Here is a 25,581-nt window from a genome sequence, read left to right as displayed (position 1 = left end):
TGTCCATTCTGCTCCCTATGTCTAAGTGTACACATTATTGAGCTCCCACTTTTTTTTTTTCCTGCCATGGCATCACAGCTTCCAGCAACCTCCAACTCCTGGGCTTAGGTGATTCTCTTGCTTCAGCCTACCAAGTAGCTGGGACCACAGGCACCCACCACAATGAGCAGCTATTTTTTGTTGCCGTTTGGCCGGGGCTGGGTTTGAACCCGCCCCCTCAGTATATGGAGCCAGCGCCCTACTCACTGAGTCACAGGCGCCGCCCAAGGCATTTCATTTTTATTGGTAGCTGAGTAGTATTCCATGGAATATACAGTAGAACCTCTGTAAGTTGACCACCCAAGGGACTGTAACACACTGGTTCAATATACAGAGGTGGTCAATGTAAGGGACTAGACCTACTGTACTGGTCAGTATATGATGTGCATGTCCAATCTATGAAAATCAGTTCAGCTTAAGGAGGTGGTCAGCTGTGGAGGTTCTACTGTGTACACACTGCATTTTCTTTTCTTTTCTTCTTTTTTTTTTTTTGGAAACAGAGTCTCACTTTGTCGCCCTTGGTAGAGTGCTGTGGAGTCACAGCACAGCAACCTCAAACTCCTGGGCTTAAGCAATTCTCTTGTCTCAGCCTCCCGAGTAGCTGGGACTACAGGTACCCGCCATAACACCTGGCTATTTTTAGAGACGAGGTCTTGCTCTTGCTCAGGCTGGTCTCAAACCTGTGAGCTCGGCAATCTATCTGCCTCAGCCTCCCAGAGTGCTGGCATGCTGTATTTTCTTTATCTAGTCATCCACTGATGGACATTTAGGTTGATTCCCTATCTTTGCTATCGTGAACAGTACTACAGTAAATATAAGGTCACGTAGCTTTCTGGGCGTGATTTTTGCTAGTTCAAATAGTAGATCTATTTTTAGTTCTTTGAGAAATCTCCTGTTGTTTTCCACAGAAGTTGTGCTAATTTACATTCCCACCAACAATATATAAGCACTTCCTTTTCTCCACTTTCTCATTAATATCTGTTGCTTTTATTAACTTAATGATTACTTGATGTCTTAATGTAATTTTTTTTTTTTGCAGTTTTTGGCTGGGGACGGGTTTGAACCTGCCACCACTGGTATGTGGGGCCAGCGCCCTACTCACTGAGCCACAGGCACCACCCTTAATGTAATTTTTAAAATTTTTTGTGGAGACAGGATCTTGCTATTTTGCCCAGACTAGTCGCAAACTCCTGGCCTCAAGAGATCCTTCTGCCTTTGCCTTCTGAAGTGCTTGGATTACAGGAGTAAGCTATAAGGCTTGGCTGATTATAATTTTAGCCATCATGCTAGTTGTGAAATGGTATCTCTTTGTGTCTTTAATTTGCATTTTCTTGACTGACATGAGATTAAACATCTTTTCATATATTTAGGAACCATTTATGTGTTCTCTTTGGTTAAATTTCTATTAAGTAATTTTGCAGTTTTCTTTTTTTTTTTGGACAGAGTCTCACTATGTCACACTTGGTAGAGTGCTGCTGTCACAGCTAACAGCAACCTCAAATTCTTTTTTTTTTTTTTAGCAACCTCAAATTCTTAGGCTTAAAGAATTCTCTTGCCTCAGCTTCCCAAGTAGTTGGGACTGCAGGCGCCTGTTACAACGTCCAACTATTTTTTGTTGTAGTTGTCATTGTTGTTTAGCAGGCCCAGGCTGGGTTCAAACCCGCCAGCCTCAGTGTACGTAGCCAGTCTGTTCGTGTATGTGGTCAGCGCCGTAACCACTGTGCTACCGGCGCCGAGCCTAATTCTGCAGTTTTCAAGTAGGTTGTCTTTTCTCGCTGACTTTTATAGCTCTTCTTCTATATTCTGGATACTAATCCTTTGTCACAGTTATATGAGTTGCAGATATAAATGCTTCCTATTTCATTCTGCAAATCTAGTCACCCAATGAGAAACATTCAGCAAACTGGGAGATTGAAAACCATTGGCCTAACCTTCTGTTCTAGGCACCATAGTGAAATGTCCCTGTGGTTCTGCACAGGGCAGGGCCTGGGACTTGGAGTGAGTGCATCGTAGTTACTGACTGTTGCTGACCTGTGGTGTTTGCATTTGCAGGTGGAACAGGAGGATTTTGTAATGGAAGGGCATGGCAAGACTCCACCTCCTGGTGAAGAAAGCAAACAGTGAGTCACAGTTTATTTTAAAAGGATCATATTACAGATCATCAGAAGCATGTTGGTTAAACTTGCTGGAAGCTTGTTTGCTGGGATGTATACATTAGAGACACTGTGGAACTAACTCACCAGTTGCTTTGGTGTCTGTTAATGCATTGCTGTATTTATAGACTGACTAACTGGAGGAACAAGAAGGTTGGCTTTGTAGTTTTTCACACTTGATTAATCAAAATTTATGTTATGCTTCAGCAAAGGCTTTAAGGCTCAGTATGTTGCAAATTGAACTAATTCAGTCTGGTTGATTTCCAAAGAAAGTATAAAATGGTACATCCTTTTCTTAGTGTATCTTTATGAAGTGAACTAAATTAATAGGCTGTTTCCCTGCGAACCAAGTGTGAATTTATTTGAATAGTACTTCCTGAAATTCTATTCCATTTGGTTATTTACACTTCTGGTCTTTGTTTAAATAAATTGTTTCCCTTAAGGACCAAGAATTATAAATAGTATAACTTAGCCAACATTCTAAATAATTCAGGATCTCTCCCCTGACTTCTTACAGGGTGATTGGTTTTAAAACCGAAGTTGAGAATTAGTAGGGTAGCTTTTTGGTAGCAGAGTTTTGGTAGTAGATTTTTTTTCCCTCCTGTCACAGAATTTGAAAAATTGTATTGCAAAGCAGACCGATTTTACGTATGCCCTCTTAAAGGAAAAGCAGTTAAGACCGGCTTAAAGTACTAACATAATTACTATTTTTTATTCAGATATTAATTTCCTAAATCGAACAAGCCAGGGATTCATAGAATTTACCAAAAATCTGTAGAGAGAAGTTCTTCTTGTTTGTCTGTTTCTTTTTTCCTAGAAGTAGTTTAATTTGGGACCAGGTGCAGTGGCTCATGCCTGTAATCCCAGCACGCTGGGAGGCCAAGGTGGGTGGATTGCCTCAGCTCACAGGTTCAAGACCAGCCTGAGCCAGAGTGAGACATTGTCTCTAAAAATAGCTGGGCATTGTGGCGGGCGCCTGTAGTCCCAGGTACTTGGGAGGCTGAGGCAAGAGAATTGCTAGAGCCCTAGAATTTAAGGTTGCTGTGAGCTGTGACACCACAGCACTCCTCCAAGGGCTACAAAGTGAGACTCTGTCCCCAAAAAAAAAAGTTTATTTTGCTCAGTCTCAAGAAAATTGTATCTCTGAAACCCCTAGGAATCAGTTATGCAGAATGGACTATGCTGCCACAAGGCTAGATTCATTAAAGGAGAATGGCTCCCATCTTGTATTTGTTGTGAATGGAAACCAGTATATTTTCACAACTGGTTTAATTTGCTAACCAGGCAGTTTTAAAAATAGCTTACAATATAAATCCTAACTTTGCTGATTTCTGTCAAATGTTCTTATATTCTGCATGAGCCGATGGAATCAATTCATCTTTAACAAATTATAATGCCAGATGTCTAGTCCCTACAGAATGACAGGAGTAAGACTCCAGGCACTTTTCTCCATGTCTCTCACTCATCTCTTCACCCCTACATACTGGTCAGAGGTCTTACAATATAAAAATCAGACCTCCCATTTGGCAAGGCTTTTCTGTGCCTAAGGTACTTTGCATAAATGTTTTTTAAGCTGTCATTTCCACTGATTATACCATATCATCTTCATTTCTCTCAGAGATTAGAGTAGGTACCTTGTCCATGCTTGAAATGGAATTAGGATTTGAACCCAGATCTTACTGACTTTAAAGTATTTTTTTTTTTTTTTGTGGTTTTTGGCCAGGGCTGGATGTGAACCCGCCACCTCCAGCATATGGGATTGGCGCCCTACTCCTTGAGCCACAGGCGCCGCCTGACTTCAAAGTATTTTATAACACTCTTTGAAATCCTTTGCCATCTTTGGGAGCTGTGTTCCTGAAAAATACTGTGGTTATCAAAAGGGTGCTTGTCAAAATCAAAGTCTCATGAATAAGAGGGAGTTGGGGGAAAACAATGAAAACAGCATTCAGCCTATTTTTCAAACACAGATGAAAGTTCAGTTCTCTAGAAGGTATCCATTTCCCAAACAAACCAGTCTTTTTCTCTAAAAACCTGCTCTAGTGACCGCTACCCTGAATTAGGTTTTTAGGTATTCAGGAAACATTGCTGGGGCAGATTCTCTCACAAGTTTTTTGTTATACAAACTATACTTCTTTTAGAGAGTCTCCAACAGCCCCAGCAGACTCGAAACGTCATGCATAGAATCCTTACCATTCTCCCTTGTTTTGTTTTCACAAGTCTCATACTACCTACCCTTTTCACAGATGGATTCTGCTCGTTTTTTTTTTCCGGAACCTGGTCTGCTATCATAAATTGAAGTGGTAAAGCAGAAATCAGTCTTCTTACTAGGCACTCCTCAGTAGGTCTGCCCACCTCTTCTGTGAGAGTGGTGAGCAAAGATGCTGTGTTCTTTTGTTTGAGGCAACAGCAATAAAAATATTTACAATCTTTTTTTTCAGAACTAAAGTTGACATATGATTACTTTATAAGTATAATTGAATCAGGATAGGAAATCTTGGAACTGAATTCTTTTTTTTTTTTTTTTTTTTTGTTTACAGTTTTTGGCTGGAGCTGAGCTTGAACCTGCCACCTCTGGCATATGGGGCCCGTGCCCTACCCCTTTGAGCCATAGGCGCCGCCCTGATTTTTTTTTATTTTTAGTACAGACAGGGTCTTGCTCTTGTTCAAGCTGATCTGGAACTCCTGAGCAGTCCTCCCATTTTGGCCTCCCAGAGTGCTAGGATTACAGGCATGAGCCTCCACGCCTGGCCCAGAGTGCTGAGTGTTTCTTGCTATTTCATCTCTGAGGGAGAAGCTGTTCAGAGGATGCATGAGGGACCTATAAGAAAATCAAAGTACTGAAGACAGTTTTATATTGATCCAGAGAGAAGAATGTAATTTATGGAGTTAGCACTGCTCTCTATACCCCAGTGTGGTGTAGTGTGGTTTTGTGATAACAGGTGCTGTTTTTAAAAACTCTTCTTGATTAAATTCTCTCCTCCCTAGTTACATTCTTCCCAACTTAAATGCCCTTTTAGGCTTGGTGCCCATAGCATAGTGGTTATGGCACTGGCTACATACACGAAGGCTGATGGGTTCAAAACCGGCTTGGGCCAACTCAACACAATGACATCTGCAACAAAAAAATAGCCAGGTGTTGTGGTGGGTGCCTGTAGTCCCAGCTACTTGGGAGGCTGAGGCAAGAGAATTGCTTAAGCCCAAGAGTTTGAGGTTGCTGTGAGCTGTGATGCCATGGCACTCTACCAAGGTTGACATAGTGAGACTCTGTCTCTCTCAATCAATCAATCAATAAAATGCCCTTTTAATTTTTCTGAATTATGTAGACTTTAAAAGTCCTAACAGTTTGTCCTTAACTTATCTTTATTTCTGTTCCTGCTCTGATTCCTTAACTTACAGTTCTGTCTTCCTCAGATTCATCTTAGGCTGCAGTGAAACTTCCAGAAGTTTATTTTTCCTAAATCTCTACAGTAAATATTCCTTTATTAATGTATTCCTGGTTGCATATTTTGATCACTTAATTTAACACTAAGCTTTTTTTGGAATCATTCTTTTGGGTGTTTGTTTAAAAACCTTGAGCAACTTCGTAGCATTTCCTAAATACAGAAAAAAAGAAAATATTTCCAAATCAGAAATCTTATAGATAGGCTCGGCACCTGTAGCTCAAGCGGCTAAGGCACCAGCCACATATACCAGACCTGGCAGGTTCAAATCCAGCCCTGGCCTGCCAAACAACAATGACAACTACAACCAAAAAATAGCTGGGCGTTGTGGTGGGTGCCTGTAGTCCCAGCTACTTGGAAGGGTGAGGCAAGAAAATCACTTAAGCCCAGGAGTTGGAGGTTGCTGTGACCTGTGATGCCACAGCACTCTACCCAGGCCAACAGCTTTAGGCTTTGTTTCAAAAAAAAAAAAAAAAAAAGGAACCTTATAGATAATGATCCTCAAAACACAAACCTTGGTATTGGCCATAGGAAAAATTTTTGGTTTTTCTTAACATTTTATTTGTATGTAAGGTTTTCACCAGTTTTTCCCCCTTTTGAACCATTAAAATATGTACATATTAAAATAAATTTATTAAGAAGTATCAAATTGAACTCTCTGTAAACCCAATCATTGTTACACTGTAGTAAGTTAGACATCAGAAGAACAGTTGGTTTTTCTATTTTTTGTATAATCTTTCAAGAGTTTTTTGGGGAAAGAGGAAATGATTTTAATTTTTAAGTTAATTGGTGTCTTGAAAATGCCACAAAGAGGTTCAGTACATTGTAGTTCATGTTCATGGAATTTTTGCTGCTAGGAATTTTAGTAAAACCATCAACATTTGTATTAGATCTTTGGGGAACTTTCAGTTACTAATACATTTTTTACTTTGCATTGAAGTTACTTTAGAAATTGATTCTCTGAAAACATCCTTTTTCCCTCAAGGGTCTCAGATTCACAGTAAATTCTAAATTCTATTTTATAAGGTTTTTCTTGGATGCCTGGGCCAGAAGTTAATTATAATAAAAGTAATTTCAATAGGCATGTGTTTTGCAATTGAAAATGAATGCAGACAATATGGGTTAGTTACTCTCACTTATAAGCTCTCGTGTTGACTTTTAAATGGCAGTGAATAGGTAGGTAATATAGAAAATTGCACTTAATTTTTTAAAAGTCTTATTTATTTGGTTTATATTTCATTTCTATGGAGAAACAATATGCCTTTATGGAAAAACATAAAGACAAGATGTATTAATCCTGTTCCTTGAAAGTGGTGTTTCCAGTCTGGTATGGTGGCTCACCCCTGTAACTCAGCACTTTGGGAAGCCAGGGCAGGAGGATTGCAACAGTGAGATTCTGTCTGTACAAAAAGAACATATAGAAAATATCTGGGTATGGTAGCATGTACCTTAGTCCAGCTATTCTAATTGGGAGGCTGAGGCAGGATGATCACTTGATCCCAGGAGTTGGAGGTTGCAGTGAACTATGGTGATACCATTGTACTCTAGCCTGGGCAGTAGAGTCTCTGTCTCAAAAACAAAAACCAAGAAAGAAAAAAAATAATAAAGTGGGTTTTTTGGGTTTGTTTTTTGAGGCAGAGTCTCACTTTATCACCCTTGGTAGAGCACCCTGGTGTCATAGCTCACAGCAACCTCAAACTCTTGGACTCTTGGACTCTTGGACTCAAGTGATCCTCTTGCCTCTGTTTTTCATATTTAGCAGAGATGGGGTCTCACTCTTGCTCAAGCTGGTCTTGAGCTCATGAACTCAAACAGTCCACCCTCCTTGGCCTCCCAGAGTGCTAGGATTACAGGTGTGAGGCACCACACCCAGTCTAGAAAATGGTGTTTTAAGGTTTCTTTTTGGAGATATTATAATCATTTAATATGTATATGTATAATTATAATCATATAATAATATAATACATAATAGTTGTTAAATATTTGGAAATCCTTAGCATGTAAAAATGCTAAGGTGAAGGTATATGGTGGTCAGCATCAAAAATCTCCAGTGGTTTTATGAAGAGAAGGTAGTGGTTGGTTATTCCTTACCCCAACCCTCCACTTTTTACTTTTTAGGGGTAAGGTCACTATGTTACCTGAGCCAGTCTCAAGTTCCTAGGCTCAAGAGACCCACTAGGAGCTGGGAGTACAGGTGCATACTACAGCATCTGGCCTTATTTACCCCCAAATTGTATGATCGCTAGAGGATATGGATGCAGTTCCAGTGGTGTTTGCACTCTCTTTGGGAATCTCTGTTGGCGAAGTGGGGGAAGGGGTTGAATATAGTAAAGGGGAGGGAAGGAAAATTTCACAACTTAGAAAAGATTAGGTTAAGGTTTTATGCTAGACCTTTGGCTCTACAAGGATAAATTTTTGTTGTCTTAGTCACTGCTTAGAAAAGGGCCTAGCACACAAAAAAATGGTAGTGAATATATATTGGCCGGGCATAGTGGCTCCTGTTTGAGACCAGGAGTTTGAGGCCAGTTTGGACAACTTAGCAAGACCCCCATCTCATAAATAAATAAATAGAATGGTTCCATAAACTCTTAAGAGTCCCTTTTTTACATACTAACTTAGAAAGTCTGAGGTAGAGATATTAGAAACCTAATTCCAGAATATTTTGTTATTGGCAAAAACAAAAAAAAAAGATAACACATGTTTGACTTTATATTCAGTCCTTTCTCAAATATGTTCCAACAGACCTGATTTTATAACTATTCTTCTCTTTAAGCATCTTTACCTGTAAGCCAGTAGTTGGTGATGGTTTATTTTTCAAAAAAGGCCTTTCTAGCTGAGTCTGAACTTTTTCTTTGCTTCTAAAGGCCTCCCTGAGATGGCTGTAGCCTGCTTATACATATTTTCACTATTCTTTGGAACATCCTGGCCCTTCTAGTGGGTCTCTTTAAGATCTTCCGTGCAGATCTGTTTTCTTTCCCCCTTATATGCCTCTGTTCACATGAAGAGACATTTCTTTCTGACTAAGCATAAATCCAGATTTTGTGGAAGTGCTCTTTAAGAAAATGAAAATTTATTTCAAATACAAAATTAGGTTCAATTAGGTGGACATTGTGGAGGGCACCTGTAGTCCCAGCTACTCAGGAGGCTGAGGTAGGAGGATCGCTTGTGCCCAAGAGTTTGATGACACCATGGCACTCTACTGAGGGCAACAAAGTGAGACTCTGTCTCAAAAAAACAATCAAACGAAATAATCCAGAAAAACAAAATTAGGTTCAGAAGTGAATCTTTGCACTGAGGAAAGAAATCACAAAAATGGTAACTTAAAAAGTTGACAAATATCACAAAATTGAGAAAAATAGCATAATATTTGTATTAATTCATTGTTTAAAACATTGCTTTGAAACTTTTTCCCTTGCATTTTTGGCCACATACTTTTTGATCATACTTTCATACTACAATAATTCTGTGATATTTTCTTAAAAGATAATACATGGCTGGGTGCCTGTAGCTCAATGGTTAGGGTGCTGGCCACATGCTCCAGGGTTAGTGGGTTCCATCCGTGCCCAGGCCTGCTAAACAAAAAAAATAGCTGGGGTGTGGTGGGCTGTAGTCCCAGCTACTAAGGAGGCTGAGGCAAGAGAATAGCTTGAGCCCAAGAGTTTGAGGTTGCTGTGAGCTGTGACGCCACGGCACTCTATCGAAGGTGACAAAGTAAGATTCTGTCTCAATAAAAAAAAAAAATAATAAAATAAGGCTCGGCGCCTGTAGCCCAAGCAGCTAAGGCGCCAGCCACATACACGGGAGCTGGAGGGTTCGAATCCAGCCCGGGCCGCCAAACAACCATGAGAACTACAACCAAAAAATAGCCAGGCATTGTGGTGGGCACCTATAGTTCCCAGCTACTTGGGAGGCTGAGGCAAATCGCTTAAGCCCAGGAGTTGGAGGTTGCTGTGAGCTGTGATGCCATGGCACTCTACCCAAGGTGACAGCTTGAGGCTCTGTCTCAAAAAAAAAAATAAATAAAAAGACAGTAAATAAATAATTCAGTGTTTCCTATAGCATGGTTGACTAAAATAATGGTTTTTATTACTGATGGATTAGAAAAGTTCCTTTATGGGGTGGCGCCTGTGGCGCAATGAGTAGGGCGCTGGCCCCAAATGCCGAGAGTGGTGGGTTCAAACCCAGCCCTGGCCAAACTGCAACAAAAAAAATAGCCGGGTGTTGTGGCGGGTGCCTACGGTCCAGCTGCTCAGGAGGCTGAGGCAAGAGAATCGCATAAGCCCAGAAGTTGGAGGTTGCTGTGAGCTGTGTGACCTCATGGTACTCTACCTGAGGGTGGTACAGTGAGACTCTGTCTCTACAAATAAAAAAAAAAAAAAAAAAAAGAAAAGTTCCTTTTTGTTTCACAACTTGTTATTGGTAACATCATATAAATTTGTTAAGATTGTTAGCGATTTGGAGAAACCTCTATCAAGGATCTTTCGTGTATACACTGTAAGATTGGGAGGCTTCACTTTTTTATACATTGACTAATCTGAAATAGTCTGTGAAGTGACACATTTATATCATGGTGTAATCTGACTCTGCACATTTCAGTCGTGATGCAGAGTATTGACCCAGTAACAGATCTTTGTAAATAGAATGGTTAATATTATCTTAGCAATACAGTTCCATGAGAACCGCATACATACAGAGGGTGCCAAAAAATGTATACACATTTTAAGGAAGGAAAAAACTGTATTAAAATTGTAATACTCAAGATACATTGAAAATGAAAGATGAATGAATACATACCATGTTGAAAACCTCTTATAATTGTAGAAGTCAAACATGACGTGAGTATTACAAATTTAACACAGTATTTTTCTTTCTGAAAATGTGTGTACAGTTTTTTGGCATCCTCTGTAATTTCACTAAACCCAAAATAAATGTACCCTCAACGTAAATTCTCCTTAGGGGATCTTCAGAATGCTTGCAGCCACTCAGAGTTCACTGACAAAAGAGGGGAATCACAATGGGAATAAAGTTGAGATGGAAAGACAAATGTACTATTTGATTCCACTTAATATGAGGCACTTAAGAGTAGTCAAAATCATGGAGACAGTAGAATGGTGGTTGCCAGGAACTAGTGGAAGAGGAGAAGTGAAGTTGTTTAGCTGTAATCTCAGCATTGGGGGAGGCTGAGGTGGGAGGATTGCTTGAGCTCAGGAGTTTGAGGCTTATCTGAGTGAGAGTGAGATCCCGACTTACGGAAAAAAAAAAATGGAAAAACCCAGCTGGGCGCTGCGGTAAGTGCCTGTATCCCAGCGGCTTCGGAGGCTGAGGCATCAGGATGCCCACAGACTTGAGTCTGAGGTTGCAGTGAGCTACGATGCCATTGCACTTTACTCCAGGGCATAGGGACCCTAACTCTGTCTCGACCAAAAAAAAAAAAAAAAAAAAAGAAAGAAAGAAAAGTGAAGTTTAATGGATATAGAATTTCAGTTTTGCAAGATAAAAAAATTCTGGAGATCTCCTTCACAATGTTAGACCTTCACACTTTAACACTACTGAGTTGTACAGTTAAAAATGCTTACAATGGTAAATTTTGTATTAGGTCTTTTTAACACAATAAAAACTTGTAGGCTGGGTACATGGTGGCTGACACCTATAATCCTAGCATTCTGGGAGGCCAAGGCTGGAGGATTGCTTGAGGTTAGGACTTTGAGACAAGCCGGAATAAGAGTGAGACCCCATCTCTACAAAAAAAAATATAGAAAAGTTAGCCAAGCATGGTGGCAAGCATCAGTAGTCCCATCTAGTTGGGAGGCTGAGCCAGGAGGATCCTTGAGCCTAGGAGTTGGAGGTCACAGTGAACTATGATGATGCCACTGCACTCTAGCCTAGGCACAGAGTGAGATTCTGTCTCAAAAAAAAAAAAAAATTTTTTTTTTTAATCCATGGTAACAGGGAAAAATGGACCATTTGGAACATTGTTGGGATCCTCCTCAGGCTTTAGGAAGGGCCTATGAAAGTGAGTAACACTGCAGCTCAAGCTTCATTAGCTTCACAGCAAAGCAACTCTGTTTTGAACATTCTGGTCTTCCCCTTCCTTTGAAGCCCAGCTGAAATGAGTTGTAGTGTCTCCATTTTCTAATCCCTGTCTATTTTATTACAGAACCATTCAGTTAACAATTTATCTTAAAGCTTTCTTGTTGACTGTCTCATGTATATATATCATAACTCTAAATTGTAGGATAAGTGTTGTCTTCTTATGGATATGCATCCATTCGTTTCCTTGTTTTTTTCTTTTTTTGAGATAGTGTCTCACTCAGTCACCTTGGCTAGAGTGCCAAGGCCTCCACCTAGCTCAACAAACTCAAACTCCTTGGCTCAAGCAATGCTCCTGCCTCAAGCAATCCTCCTGACTCATCCTCCCGAGTAGCTAAAACTACAGGTGCCCGTCACTATGCCCTATTTTTTTTTTTTTTTAATTTGGCCGGGGCTGGGTTTGAACCCGCCACCTCTGGCATATGGGACCAGCGCCCTACCCGCTGAGCCACAGGCACCGCCCACTATGCCCTATTTTTAATAGAGACAGGATCTCACTCTTGTGGGCGGTGCCTGTGGCTCAGTCGGTAAGGCTCTGGCCCCATATGCCGAGGGTGGCGGGTTCAAACCCGGCCCCGGCTGAACTGCAACCAAAAAATAGCTGGGCGTTGTGGCGTGCGCCTGTAGTCCCAGCTGCTCCGGAGGCTGAGGCAGGAGAATCGCTTGGGCCCAGGAGTTGGAGGTTGCTGTGAGCTGTGTGACGCCATGGCACTCTACCGAGGGCCATAAAGTGAGACTCTGTCTCTACAAAAAAAAAAAAAAAGGATCTCACTCTTGCTCAGGCTGATTGTGAACTCCTGGGCTCAAGAGATCCTCCCACTTTGGTCTCCCAGAGTGGTAGGATTATAAGGGTGAGCTACCACCCAGCCCATTCATTCATTTCTTCTCTTATTTGTTCATTCATTCAGTAAACATTAATTGAATTTCTCTTGTGCTAGAATCAGAAATAAAACCTACCTGCCCTGCCCTCTTGAGGGTTCATAGTTTACAGGAGGAAATGGCAAGTAAGTGGGTAACAATAATAATAGGTTATGAAGGTGCTATTGTAGGGCGGCGCCTGTGGCTCAGTGAGTAGGGCGCCGGCCCCATATGCCGAGGGTGGCGGGTTCAAACCCAGCCCTGGCCAAACTGCAACAAAAAAATAGCCGGGTGCTGTGGCGGGCGCCTGTAGTCCCAGCTACTCGGGAGGCTGAGGCAAGAGAATCGCTTAAGCCCAGGAGCTGGAGGTTGCTGTGAGCTGTGTGATGCCACGGCACTCTACCAAGGGCCATAAAGTGAGACTCTGTCTCTACAAAAAAAAAAAAAAAAATGAAGGTGCTATTGTAAAGGTTATGTGCTAGGTGCTGTGGAGTACAGCAGAGGTTACCTGACTCAGCCTGAAGTGTCAAGGAGAGCTTCCTGCAATTGCAACTTCTCTTTTCTTTCTTTTTTTTTTTTCTGAGACAAGAATTTCACTTTGTCACCCTTAGTAGAGTGTCATGGCATCATAGCTCATAGCAGCCTCAAACTCTTGGGCATAAGTGATCCCTTTGCCTCAGCCTCCGAAGTAGCTGGGACTATAGGTGCTTGCCACAACGCTTGGCGATTTTTAGAGACAGAGTCTTGCTCTAGCTGGGGCTCGTCTCAAACTCCTGAACTTAGGCAATCCTCCTGTCTTGACCTATCTCGAGTGCTAGGATTATGGGTGTGAGCCACCGCACAGGCCCTGCAACTTTACTTTTTGAGGATACTTTGAATTTGGGGATACTTTTCAATATTCCTCAAAAGGCATGCTAGCATTCTAATTTATAATAATATAAATGCTAACATTCTTGTTTTTAACTATAATCCAAAGATTTTGGATTCAAATGGCATTCAAGATCCTCATGTAGCTTTTGCTACTATTTCTAGCTTCTTACTTCATTGGGTATAAGAGTACTAGAAGCACTTAGCTCTCACATTTATATTTTTTCTTATCAGCCTTCTTATGTGCCATGGTTTGGTAGTACTAGAGTTGTTAAAACTTATAAGAGCCTTTGCCTTTCCCCTGTAAAGTCCCTGACTCTCCCAGCAGTTAGCCCTTTGTATTCCCATGGCATAAGCATGTTAATATCTCTATTTACCTTTTCATTATGATACTCACCATGGTATATTTTATTATTTTTTTATTTTTTTATTGTTAAATCATAGCTGTGTACATTAGTGCAATCGCCTATACCCATTCTAAGATGCACCATAGATGTGGCCCCACCCACTACCCTCCCTCCACCAAAACCTCCCCCCTCCCTTCCCCTTCCTTGGCCCTTTCCCCTAGACCATGGTATATTTTAATTATGGACTTATGTACCTCTCTGTCCATTGAAGTGGTAATAATCATGTTTTGATCCCCTAGTCCTGGTTTTAGCTCAGTACCTATGACACAGTAGGAGGTATGCAACAAATAATGCTTGTTGATTTCATGAAGGAATGGTAAGTCTAGAGTTTGAAGTCTTATTTTGAGTGAATTGATTGGCCATATTGTGCATATTATTAATATTTCATGGTCACAGATCGCATTCTTAACAAGGACCAATTAGCTTACAACAGGATCACTTCTACCTTCAAAATATACTGTTCTCCACCTCTACCACCTCTGTCTGGCTCCCTTCTCTTACCTAGATGGCCTTAGTCACTTCGCAGCTTGTCTCCCCACTTCTCCTCTTCATCCTCTGTAGTGAATTCTTCATAGAGAAGCCAAGATGAGCTTCTAGAAACAAATCTGATTGTGTGTCTCCTAAAGTGGTTTTAAGACCTCCATGGGTCCTTCGCATGCTTGCTTTTGGAGATTTTGAAGACTTCTTCCCTTGTTTATAGGAAAAATGAAAAGATACCCAAATTACATGTTAAGTATTTGGTTTTATTTATTTTTGCAATCACAATTTATAATTTTGCTTCTGAAATTCTTTAGCTACAAGTAACTGGTTTAATTCATAATTATCTAAGACTTCTTGTGATTAATATACTTAGGAATTTTTGAAAGTGAGAATTGCTTTAAAATGTGATTAAAATTTTATAGATACTAAATTTAACAATGAATGAAATTCCTCGGTAGTTGTGGACATTTGCAGGTGTGGTAACTCGTAGCAGCATGAGCAAGATAGTGAGACCCCATCTCTAAAAAATTTATATAGTATATATTTATGTACATTTAAGCGTTTATTAATTTTAATGGCTATAATTTGTTTTTGTATTTTGGACTTGTATTTTTCCAAGTCCCGTAATTTTTCTAGGTCCCTAAAAACATGACAGACCCTAGATATTCAGTGGAGAGCAACCAACTAATGGATAAAATGGCGCTGTTCACTGTCCTGCTTAAAACTCTCCTGTGACTTTCCACTATTCCTAAAATAAAATCCTTACTGTGGCCTGTGGGGCCTGGTATGATGTAGCTCTTCCTATCTCTGTCTTCCGCTCACATGTCGAAGCCTCCTGATCATCCCTCCTATTCCTTGACCACTCAAGCATTTGCTTTTCACTTCAGTTTAAATGTCACTCTTTTTTTTTTTTTTTTTTTTTTTTTCATTTTGGCCGGGGCTAGGTTTGAACCCGCCACCTCCATCATATGGGACCGGCGCCCTACTCCTTGAGCCACAGGCGCTGCCCTTAAATGTCACTCTTAAGAAGATCCTTCCCTAACCACTTTATCTAAAGTGAGCCTCCCTCAGTTATTCTGTATCCCATCACTCTGGATATTTCCTTCTCAGTAGTTCCTTTTGCCCTAAGGATGTTGGCTCCATGTAGGGAAGAACCTTCTGGTTTATTGCTATATCCCTAACACTTAGCACAGAGTCTGACATAGATAGTACTTAGTATATATTTGTTGAACAAGTGAAGAGTTGTATTAATAGATAATTTAACTATTCTTGTAGTGTTATAATTTTACCATCTTTATTTTTATTTATTTATTTATTGCAGTTTTTTTTTTTTTTTTTTTTTTTGTACGGGGCTGAGTTTGAACCTGCCACCTCCAGTATTTGGGGCCGGCACCCTACTCCTTGAGCCACAGGCACCATCCTTCCATCTTTATATTGTTGGTATAAACCCTACCTGGTTGTAATTTTCTTAAAATTGCTGAATGATTATTTTATTTATTTTATTTATTTATTTATTTATTTATTATTATTTTTTTTTTTTGTAGAGACAGAGTTTCACTTTATGGCCCTCGGTAGAGTGCCGTGGCGTCACACAGCTCACAGCAACCTCCAACTCCTGGGCTTAGGCGATTCTCCTGCCTCAGCCTCCCGAGTACCTGGGACTACAGGCGCCCGCCACAACGCCCGGCTATTTTTTTGTTGTTGCAGTTTGGCCGGGGCTGGGTTTGAACCCGCCACCCTCGGCATATGGGGCCGGCGCCCTGCTCACTGAGCCACAGGCGCCGCCTATTTATTTTTTAAGAGATGGGTTCTTCCTCTGTTGCCCAGGAGTGCAGTGACACAATCATAGCTCAGTGCAGCTTTGGACTTTTAGTCTCAAACAGTCTTCTTGCCCGAGTAGCTGGGACTGCAGACAAGCGCCATCATGCCTGGCTAATTTTTCTTCATGTTTTTAGAGATGGGATCTTGCTCTGTTGCCCAAACTGGTCTTGAACTCCTTGCCTGAAATGATCCTCCTGCCTTACCCTTCCATCTGCTGGAATTATATGCATGAGCCACTATACTAGGCAAAACTACTAAATTTTGTTTGCTAATATTTTACTTCAGGTTTTGACATCTGTCTTCACAAGTAAAGATTGGTCTACAGTTATATTTTTTGTACTTTCTTAGTCCAGATGGGTATTGAGAATATGTTAGCCTTGTGGAACAAATTAGGAATCTTTCCCCTTTATTCTCATACATTCTGGAATAGTAGGGATAACATGGAAATTATCTGTTCCATAAAAGTTTGGTCGTATACACCCAGAAAACCATTTGGGCTTGATGTTGTTTTAGTGGCTAGCTCTTTGACTATCTTCCAGATTTCTGCTATGGGTTATTTCCCTAATTTTTCTTGAGTTGATTTTGATAATTTCAGTTTTCTTGAGTATCCATTTTATTTAATCTTCATTTATTGACATAAAGTTATATGTAATTCTCACCCAATTTAAAAGATCTTTTCTAAATCTGTAGTTGGAATGCCCTCTTTCTTAGCCCTAATGTTTTATTTATGACCTCTCTCTCTTTCTTAATTGACCAGATTTTCTAGAGGATTATTTTCCTTCTTTCTTTGTCTTTTTCTTTCTCTTTCTCCCTCCCTCCGTTCCTTCCTTCTCTCTCTTTCTCTCTCTCTTTCTTTTTTTCTTTCTTTCCTTTCCTCCCTTTTTTATTAATCATAACTGTATATATTAATGCATTTATGGGGTACAATGTGCTGATTTTATATGCAATTTAAAATGCTTACATCAAACTGGTTAACATAGCCTTCACCTCACTTACTTGATTATTGTGTTAAGACATTTATACTCTACACTTAATAGATTTGACATGTACCCTTGCAATATGCACCATAGGTGTGGTTCTACCCTTTACCCTCCCTTCATCCAGCCTCCCCCCTCCTTTCCCCCTTCTCTCTTTTATTGTTTTGGATTCATTGAGGGTACAAAGAATTAGGTTACCCTGATTGCATTTGTTAGATAAAGTTCTTCTTATAATTGCATCGTGCCCCCAAGAGGTGTGCCATACACTGTTACCCAGTCCCCCGCTCTCCTCCCTTCTCCCCACTTGCTTATCCCTCCCTTTGTATTAGCTCATCAGCTGCCTTCATATTAGAATAGAGTACATTGGAATCTTGCTTCTCCATTCTTGTGATGCTTTACTAAGAAGAATATGTTCTACCTCCATCCAGGTTAATATAAAAGATATAATGGCTCCATGTTTTTTAGTGGCTGAATAGTGTTCCATGGTATACATATACCAGAGCTTGTTAATCCATTCCTGTGTTGCTGTTAATCCATTCCTGTGTTGCTGGGCATTTAAGCTGTTACCACATTTTGGGGATTGTAAATTGAGCTGCAATAAACAGTCTAATATAAAAGACCTTATGATAAAAAGAATTTTTTTTGTGTGCAGTTTTTGGCTGGGACTGGGTTTGAACCCACCACCTCCGGTATATGGGACCAGAGCCCTACGCCTTTGAGCCACAGGTGCCGCCTGATAAAAGGATTTTTTTATGAGATGAGGTCTTACTGTATCACTTAACCTAGAGTACAGTTGTGTCATCAAAGGTCACTGTAACTTCAAACTCCTGGGTTCAGGTGATTCTCAGCCTCCCAGTAGTTGGGACTATAGGCACATACTACCATAACCAGCTGATTTTTCTTTTTGTACAGCCAGGGTCTTGAGGCAGGACTCAAGCTATACTCCTGCCTTGGCCTCCCAAGTGCTAGGATTACAGGCATCAGCCCTGAGTTGTACTTTTATTTATTTAAAATATAAAACGGAGCCAGATGTGGTAGCTCACACCTGTAATTCCAGCACTTTGGGAAGCTGAGGTAGACAGATTGAGCTCAGGAGTTCATGACCATGCTGAACAAGAGTGAGACCCCATCTCTAAAAAAAATAGCTGGGCGTTGTGGCGGAAGTTTGTAGTCCCAGCTATTTAGGAGTATAAGGCATGAGAATCAACTTGAACCCAATAGTTTAAGGTTGCTGTGAGCTAGGCTGATATCAAGGGAACAGAGTGAGACTATGTCTCAAAAATAAATAAATAATAATAATAATACAAATAAATAAATAAATGTTAAAAAATAAACCAAAAGAACTGCTTTTTGTTTTATTGTGCTTTTTTTTTTTTTTTTTTGCTCTTTCTTTATATTTACACTTTTTATTTCTTTGGAGGAGTTCTTATTCTTTTTCTAGATTTTTGAGTTAAATGTGTAGTTTTTTTTTTTTTTTTTGATCTTTATTGGTAAAAAAAATTTTTTTTGAGACGAGTTTCACTGTGGCCCTGGGTACAGTGATGTAGTGTCATAGCTTGGCTAGTTTTTTTCTTTTCTTTTTTTTTTTTAAATAGAGACAGGGGTCTCGCTCTTGCTGAGGCTGGTCTAGAACCCCTGAGCTCAGGTTGCTCTACCCTCCTTGGCCTTCCAGAGTGCTGGGATTACAGGTGTCAGCCACTGCCGTGGGCCTGGTAAAAATATTTTGGTATGGTAAAAATATTTTGGTATGTAACTTTCAAAGGTGCCAACTTTGAAAGATACTCATTCGAATGTATAAGTTTTTGTTATTTGTTTTGAAAAGTAAATTTTTATTACTTTTTATCCTTTACCTTGTAATAATATGATTTTAAAATGCTATCTTAATTGTTAATATGAAAAAAGTATAATAAATATATCTGAAAACATAAAGAAAATTTGGCTCAGTGAGTAGGGCATTGGCCCCATATACCGAGAGTGGCGGATTTGAACGCAGCCCCGGCCAAACTGCAAAAAAAATAGCCGGGTGTTGTGGCGGGCACCTGTAGTCCCAGCTACTTGAGAGGCTGAGGCAAGAGAATCGCCTAAGTCTAAGAGCTGGAGGTTGCTATGAGCTGTGATACCATGGTGCTCTACCGAGGGTAACAAAGTGAGACTCTGTCTCTAAATAAATAAATAAATAAATAAATAAAAAGAAATAGGGCAGCGCCTGTGGCTCAAAGGAGTAGAGCGCTGGCACCATATGCCGGAGGTGGCGGGTTCAAACCCAGCCCTGGCCTAAAACTGCAAAAAAAAAAAAAAAATAACATAGATAAAAAGAAATAAAAATAAAGAAAATGTATTTATTATACTTGTTTCTTTTGGGTAAACAATCGGACTAATTACTTTAAATTTAGAGGTATCACACAAAAAAGGAGGTTAAAGAAAAAATATTCAGCTTAAAATTTGCAAAGTAGAACTGATAATTGTGTTTTATTTATTTATTTATTTATTTTTTGAGACAGAGTCTCACTATGTCATCGTCGGTAGAGTGCTGCAGCGTCACAGCTCACAGCAACCTCCAACTCTTGGCCTTAAGCGATTCTCTTGCCTCAACCTCCCAAGTAGCTGGGACTACAGGTGCCTGCCACAACATCAGCTATTTTTTTGTTGCAATTGTCATTGTTGTTTAGCTGGCCGGGACTAGGTTCAAACTTGCCAGCCTGCGTGTATGTGGCTGGCGCCTACCCAGTGTGCTATAGGTGCCAAGCCCAGTATTGTGTTTTAAAACGTATTCTGTTTCCTGACTTTTCATGCACCTTGCTGTTTAACACTTGCAAGGCAATGCATGTAAACACTTGGACACAATAATATTCTGCACTGGGGAATAGAGACTTAGCAAAATTCAGTTTCACAAAGAAATCATGTCTGTCATAAATTAAAACAAGGTGGCTGTATAATCTTGATGCATTTTAACATATTGAACATGCTGCACGTAAGGAAGCTTTCTGTAATTCATCTGGAAGGTATTTGAAGGATAAAAATAGACTAAATAATCAGAATTTCCATCCCAGGAATTTCCTGCTTTTGCCTACATTTCAATTGTTGGTCCAGGGCCTTGCTCTTCCACTCAGTACTGGGCAAAGACAGTGGAAGCTTGTTACATCACAAATATCCAAGCTGCCAGATTGCAGAGGCATCAGCCTGTGCCTGCTCTGAAACAGCCCCTTTCCTATTCTCCTTTCTTTTTCTTTTTGAGACAGAGTCTCACTTTGTCACCCTCGGTAGAGTGCTGTGGTGTCATAGCTCACAGGAACTTCCACCTATTGCACTCCGGTAATTCTCTGCCTCAGCCTCCCAAGTGGCTGGGCGCCATAATGCCCAGCTATTTTTAGAGACAAAGTCTCGCTCTGGCTCTGGCTCAGGCTGGTCTCAAACCTGAGCTCAGGCAATCCACCCGCCTCGGCCTCCCAGAGTGCTAGGATTACTTACAGGTGTGAGCCACCACGCTTGGCCTCCCTGTTTTCCTTTCTGAGTGGAAAAGCTAAGGAGACTGTATAAAGACCCAGAAGCTGCGATGACAAATGTGTGGGATTTTAAAAGCATTCATTGGTTCCTTTTCAAGGAAAACTGGGCTTCCAGAATCCATCAGTTCTTTGCTGGCCAGCTTGACAGCCTAGTTCATTTGGAAGAAGCAAAGGAGGGAATCTTCCTTTCCTAACTTACATAGATAGGTGGAGTCTGGTTAGTCAAAGGACACTCTTGCCTGCTTTTCTACACCATTTTAGTTACTTCATTTTCTCAATTCTTGCGTTCCTCTCAATTCTTATATATGGGTGGCAGATTTCTTCCTGTTCAGCTCAGCCCTTCTGAATGGGGTCCAGCCATCCATTCATTCATTTATTCACTTAGTATGTTGGGTTTGGTGAGGGGTCTTACAAAGCAGTAAAGAAAGAGGTGGTATTTGCCTTTGCATAGCTTACAGTCTGCTGGGGAAACCAATATTAAGCAATTTTTTTTTTCAAATAATAACTGTTATGACCATTGCTTTGAAGAAGTTGTGTTATGGGAATGTTTTCAGGAAGGCCTGGTCTAGACTGCGAGGTCAAGAAGCTTTCCAGGAGTAGTGACTTTCTTTTGAGATGGCCAAGATAAGATGACAACTGCTAAAAGAAAAGTCAAGTGTAGCATTTTAGAGGTGGAAGAAACCAAAGATACCATCTAGGGAAGTCCAATCTCCACATCGTACAGATGAGAAAACTGAGGGGGAAAGTTAGGGACTTGATCTTACTACTAAAGTTACAAAGCCTATTAGCCACAGAGCTAGAGATGCAGATGCAGCTTGGGTTTCTTGGGTGGGTAGTAAAGGAGATGCATACAGGGAAAAGAAGGGACACGGGACTTAGGGGTGTTGGAAACCAGGTAGGTTTTAATGTAGTGCTTATTCTGTCAGCTGCAGAGCTACTTCCTGTCTTGGGGGAGGGGGTTAAAGATGACTCAGACCTGCCCCAGCCGGAAGGAACTCAGTGTGCTATGCTGTAGCATAGTTTTTATGGGGGGAAGAGGTATAGAACTCACATTTACGCAGAACAATAAATGCAGAATTCAGAACTGGGAAGCCAGTCCCTGTTCTTGGGATAAGTCAATTAACCTTTCTGAATTGCTGTTCAGTTTATATTTGGTGCATTTCCTTTCAGTCTTTTCCTTTGCATTGTAGGAGCTTGTTAGAAGTCAGTTGTGCCCTATGTTTCACCTTAATCTTTCAAAACTTAGTCTCTTGTTCAGATAAGCTTTGTTTAATAAGCCCCTGTAACAGAGTAGTTTGCCAGCTTGTGCTTGCCCAAAAATCTAGAGAACAACTAGCAAGTGAGCCAGGATAAGATCCAGGAGGTATAAGAAACGTTAGCAACTAAGCATATTTCTATAAACCAATAAAGGTTTTTCTGTTTTGTTCATCTGTTACCCTTATGCTGTTGTCACTTTCACATGCAGTGTCTGTAGGCGGAGAGTATGAGATAACAGCATTTCACAAATGAAAGTGAGTGGAAAAGGGCTGCTTCCCCTTTAAGGTAGTTTGAGCCCCAGTTCCCTCCCCTTTCCTGATTGACAAACCTACCCAAAGTCACATGATCCGCCTCTATTTGAAGGTCACAAAAAGCTGCTTCCTTTAGAGACAGAGGGGGAGAAAGAGAGCTAGAGGGAGAGTGAGTGAGAGAGAGTTAGTTCAAGCCAAAATGGCCGACAGAGTCTCTGCTGGTTTTTGAATATTTAAAATACAAAAAAAACAGATAGACAAAAAGATCTCATTTTTTGGACCTTTTTTCATTTCCATTTCTACCTTGTATGCCTCAATTTGCTGGATTTAAGCACTGCTGCACTTTATGAGGTTGGTAAATATTTTCGATTTTTTTAAACCAATAGATTTATATGGATCTTGTCTAACCGTTTTCACTGGTGGTGTTGCAAATCGACATTTTCTAGCATGGAGACTGGTTTCAGACATTTCGTGGTTCTGTGTAAATCAGACCTGTGATGTACTTTTGGTTTGGCATTTTAGAAATGGAAAAGACTCGGTAAAATATTTAGATTTTGAAGTGATTTAATTGCACTTTTAATTTATATGCATATTTTCATCCTTGTTTCTATCTTGCAAATAAATGAAGCTTCGAGTAATTGGAAATTTGCTAGTTAGAAAGAGGTTTTTAAAAAACACAGACCTTTCCCTCCCCCCTTAAATCTGCTGCAAAAATTTGCATAAATATAAATGGGTTTGCATTCTTTCGGCTTCTAAGGCCGACAAAGGATCTGGGAGGGCAAACCCTGGAATGAGAAAGCCTTTTAATATTTTAAAAATTGTTTTAAAATGGGCCATTCTTCCTAGAGAGATTCAAAACCTAAAGTAAGACCTGATACATTTTAAACATCAGGTTGGGGGCGGGTGAACACCAGGAGGTTTGAGGTTTGTAGATTCCCCTGCTTGAAAGCCTCCCAAGCAGTATGTGGCTCACCCCTCTCCTCTCTGCGCGCGCTCATTTGCACTGGGTCTCTGTGTGTGTTCTCAAACGTGCAGCCAGATGCGCTTTTATTTTGATCGTGGTTTCAACCAAATGTTAGGACTATCTTGTAAACATGGTGTTTTAAAGATATAACCAGCTATTCACCCCGATTAGGAATTAGGTCTTTATCAGTTCTCACTGTAGGTTGGCCTTCTCCATTTCTCACGAAATAAAATTTTTGTTTAATTTTATACAAATGAATAACTGGGCTCTTCACAAATTCAATGTGTATGTGTGTGTATGTGTTTGCCTGTTTCAGCGATGTAAACATGTTGAAGTAGTCATTTAGGGTCAGATAAATAAGTAGCCGTCTGTGCGATTGTTATAACCCCTGAAACTATACAGTCTGAAGTTAAATTCCATTACTCCTAGTGCGGGATTCTAGAAGCCTGAGAGCAGGGAGGAAAGAAAGCTGAAAACTTGCTTTCTCAGAGCCACCTCCCCCTATCATTGTGAGAGTGTGATGTAATGCTTCTCGGTCTGGTGGGCTGAAAGGATTGTAGTTTGTGATGTGGCGGGTAAATTACCCCCACCCCTGGGTAAATTACCCCACCCCCTTCAGTATATCCCTGGCTCTGAGAGGCCTTGTTTTCTTTTTTTCCTAATTTGTACCCTCCTGATTTATGCTGTGGCATATTGGCATGAGAAAGAGACTGTTCTTCTAAATCTGTTACAAAGTATAGTTTAGAAAAGGCATTTAAAATATGCAAATGGGTTGAATTGTCATATCCCCATCATTAAATATGTAGACGTGGATTAAGCTAATTAAGCATAAATGGAATAATTTTCATCAGAAGGGAGCAGTGTTTTTTGTTGTTTCCTTTTTTAATTAATCTAATTATGAGATGCTTATTGGGTCTGAAAGTGTTAAAAAAAGATAAAATGAAAAATGCTGGACTGTTTTGAAAATTTGACAGTCTAGAAGAGGGTGTGTAGTGCTTTCAAAAGCTTTATTCACTGTTAAAATAGATTGGCCTCTTGTGCTGAAAATGGCCTGTTTCTTTGGGCCAATTGTGTGTAGATGAAGGGACTTTCACGCTAATTTAGCAAAAAGATTTTCCATTTGAATACATAAAGATAATTAAAGTCCCCTGTTTCTGAAAAGCAAGTATTTTATTATTTTTTAAAAAATTAATGTTGTTAGTATATTAGTAATGGTAATAAGTAGAGAAGTGATTGTTTAGATTCAGAGTACATGTTTTGGTGATAATAGATTTAGCTTTTGTGTAAGAGGGATTGGAAACATTACATTAAAAAGGTGGTCTGAAATAAATTGTGTCTTTAATTTTTTTACAGCTTTCATTTAAAGGAAAAAAAGATATAGAAATTACCTTGGTGATACTGTTGTATTGTGGTAAAATAAGGAAAATTAGAGCTCTGATTTTTGTTGTTGTTTTTCTGAAAATGAAAGTGCTTATTTGGGGCCTTACTTGTTAGATGATTAATTTTACACTTATTTCCTGAGTTGGCCTTACTGAGGAAAAGAGAAAAACCTAGCTATTTTGCCATAGCTTATTTTTGTGGACTGGGTAAATGTGATGGCAGTTTGCAGAGCAGAAGAACCTGAGCAGGGTGTCCACTCTCTTAGGCAAAGGGAGGATGATATAATAATGAGCATTAACAGATTGACATCTGATTGTTTGAAAGGTTTTTAAATATTCTGTTCCAGACAGCTAAAAGGTGAGATAAATAAGACTGGGTTTCATGTGTGGTTAGCATAGCTGTGGTGAGCTTCAGAAACTCAGCTGCCATTTTGGATCTAAGATCCTACAGAGCTAATAATCCTTAGGGTTCATCAGTGATGGCAACTCAGAAGCAAATAAGTCAAGTGTGCAGATGGATAGTATTTAACTTGTACCTTTTGTTGATTTTTTCTTTTTCTTGGTAGTGTGAAATGAAGCTATAAAAACTTTAAAGACACGGCTGATGTTCTGAAGAGCAAAACTTGCATCTTGTGGTTTTACTTTTTAAAAATGTGATGGCATATGTTGTAGAGAAAGTTTCTTCCTGGAGAAATGAATATAATCCTTACTAAAGCACCCCCTCCCACTCTATTTTTCCTTATATTTGTGTTATTATAGTACTAAGTCATTATTCCACAACACTGCTCTTCAGAAAGAAATGTCACAGGTTTATTACTGAAATATCACAAAAATTAATGGCATTTATCAGAAGTGGTGTCTTAATTTTAAAGTGTTTTTCGGTCATTCCATCTGCTTCCCAGATAGAAAGCCTTGGCATCTTTGATATGTAGCACAATCTCAGCGCTGTTGTTCAGCTTCAGATGGTCATTTATTATTCTCTATTGACACTAGGATAGTTCTTTAGAAATAAATGTCTGAAAATTGAAGTAGAGACTTCTAAGGTTTTTCCAGCTTTTACATCCCTGCAACAGATAGTGAAAGAGTAATATGTGA

General features: G+C 40.0%; 1 protein-coding gene across 7 annotated transcripts in view; it reads left to right on the top strand.

Annotated features, from left to right (window-relative positions):
* The window catches only part of TNRC6B (trinucleotide repeat containing adaptor 6B), a 259,143-nt gene that overhangs the window by 88,054 nt on the left and 145,508 nt on the right, over positions 1-25,581 (top strand). For 5 of the 7 annotated variants that reach the window (XM_053582661.1, XM_053582663.1, XM_053582659.1 and 2 more), the window contains one exon: positions 2,092-2,159. In XM_053582661.1, the coding sequence (XP_053438636.1) occupies positions 2,092-2,159 (68 nt within the window). Of the gene's footprint in view, positions 1-2,091; positions 2,160-22,277; positions 22,495-25,581 lie in introns of those variants that run through there. The other 2 variants (XM_053582662.1, XM_053582664.1) reach the window with 2 other exon arrangements.

The sequence above is a fragment of the Nycticebus coucang genome, chromosome 3 (assembly GCF_027406575.1).
Source record: "Nycticebus coucang isolate mNycCou1 chromosome 3, mNycCou1.pri, whole genome shotgun sequence".
In the NCBI taxonomy this organism is placed as follows: domain Eukaryota; kingdom Metazoa; phylum Chordata; class Mammalia; order Primates; family Lorisidae; genus Nycticebus; species Nycticebus coucang.
Note: the sequence above shows the minus strand (reverse complement) of the source record. Positions and strands in the feature narration are given on the sequence as shown.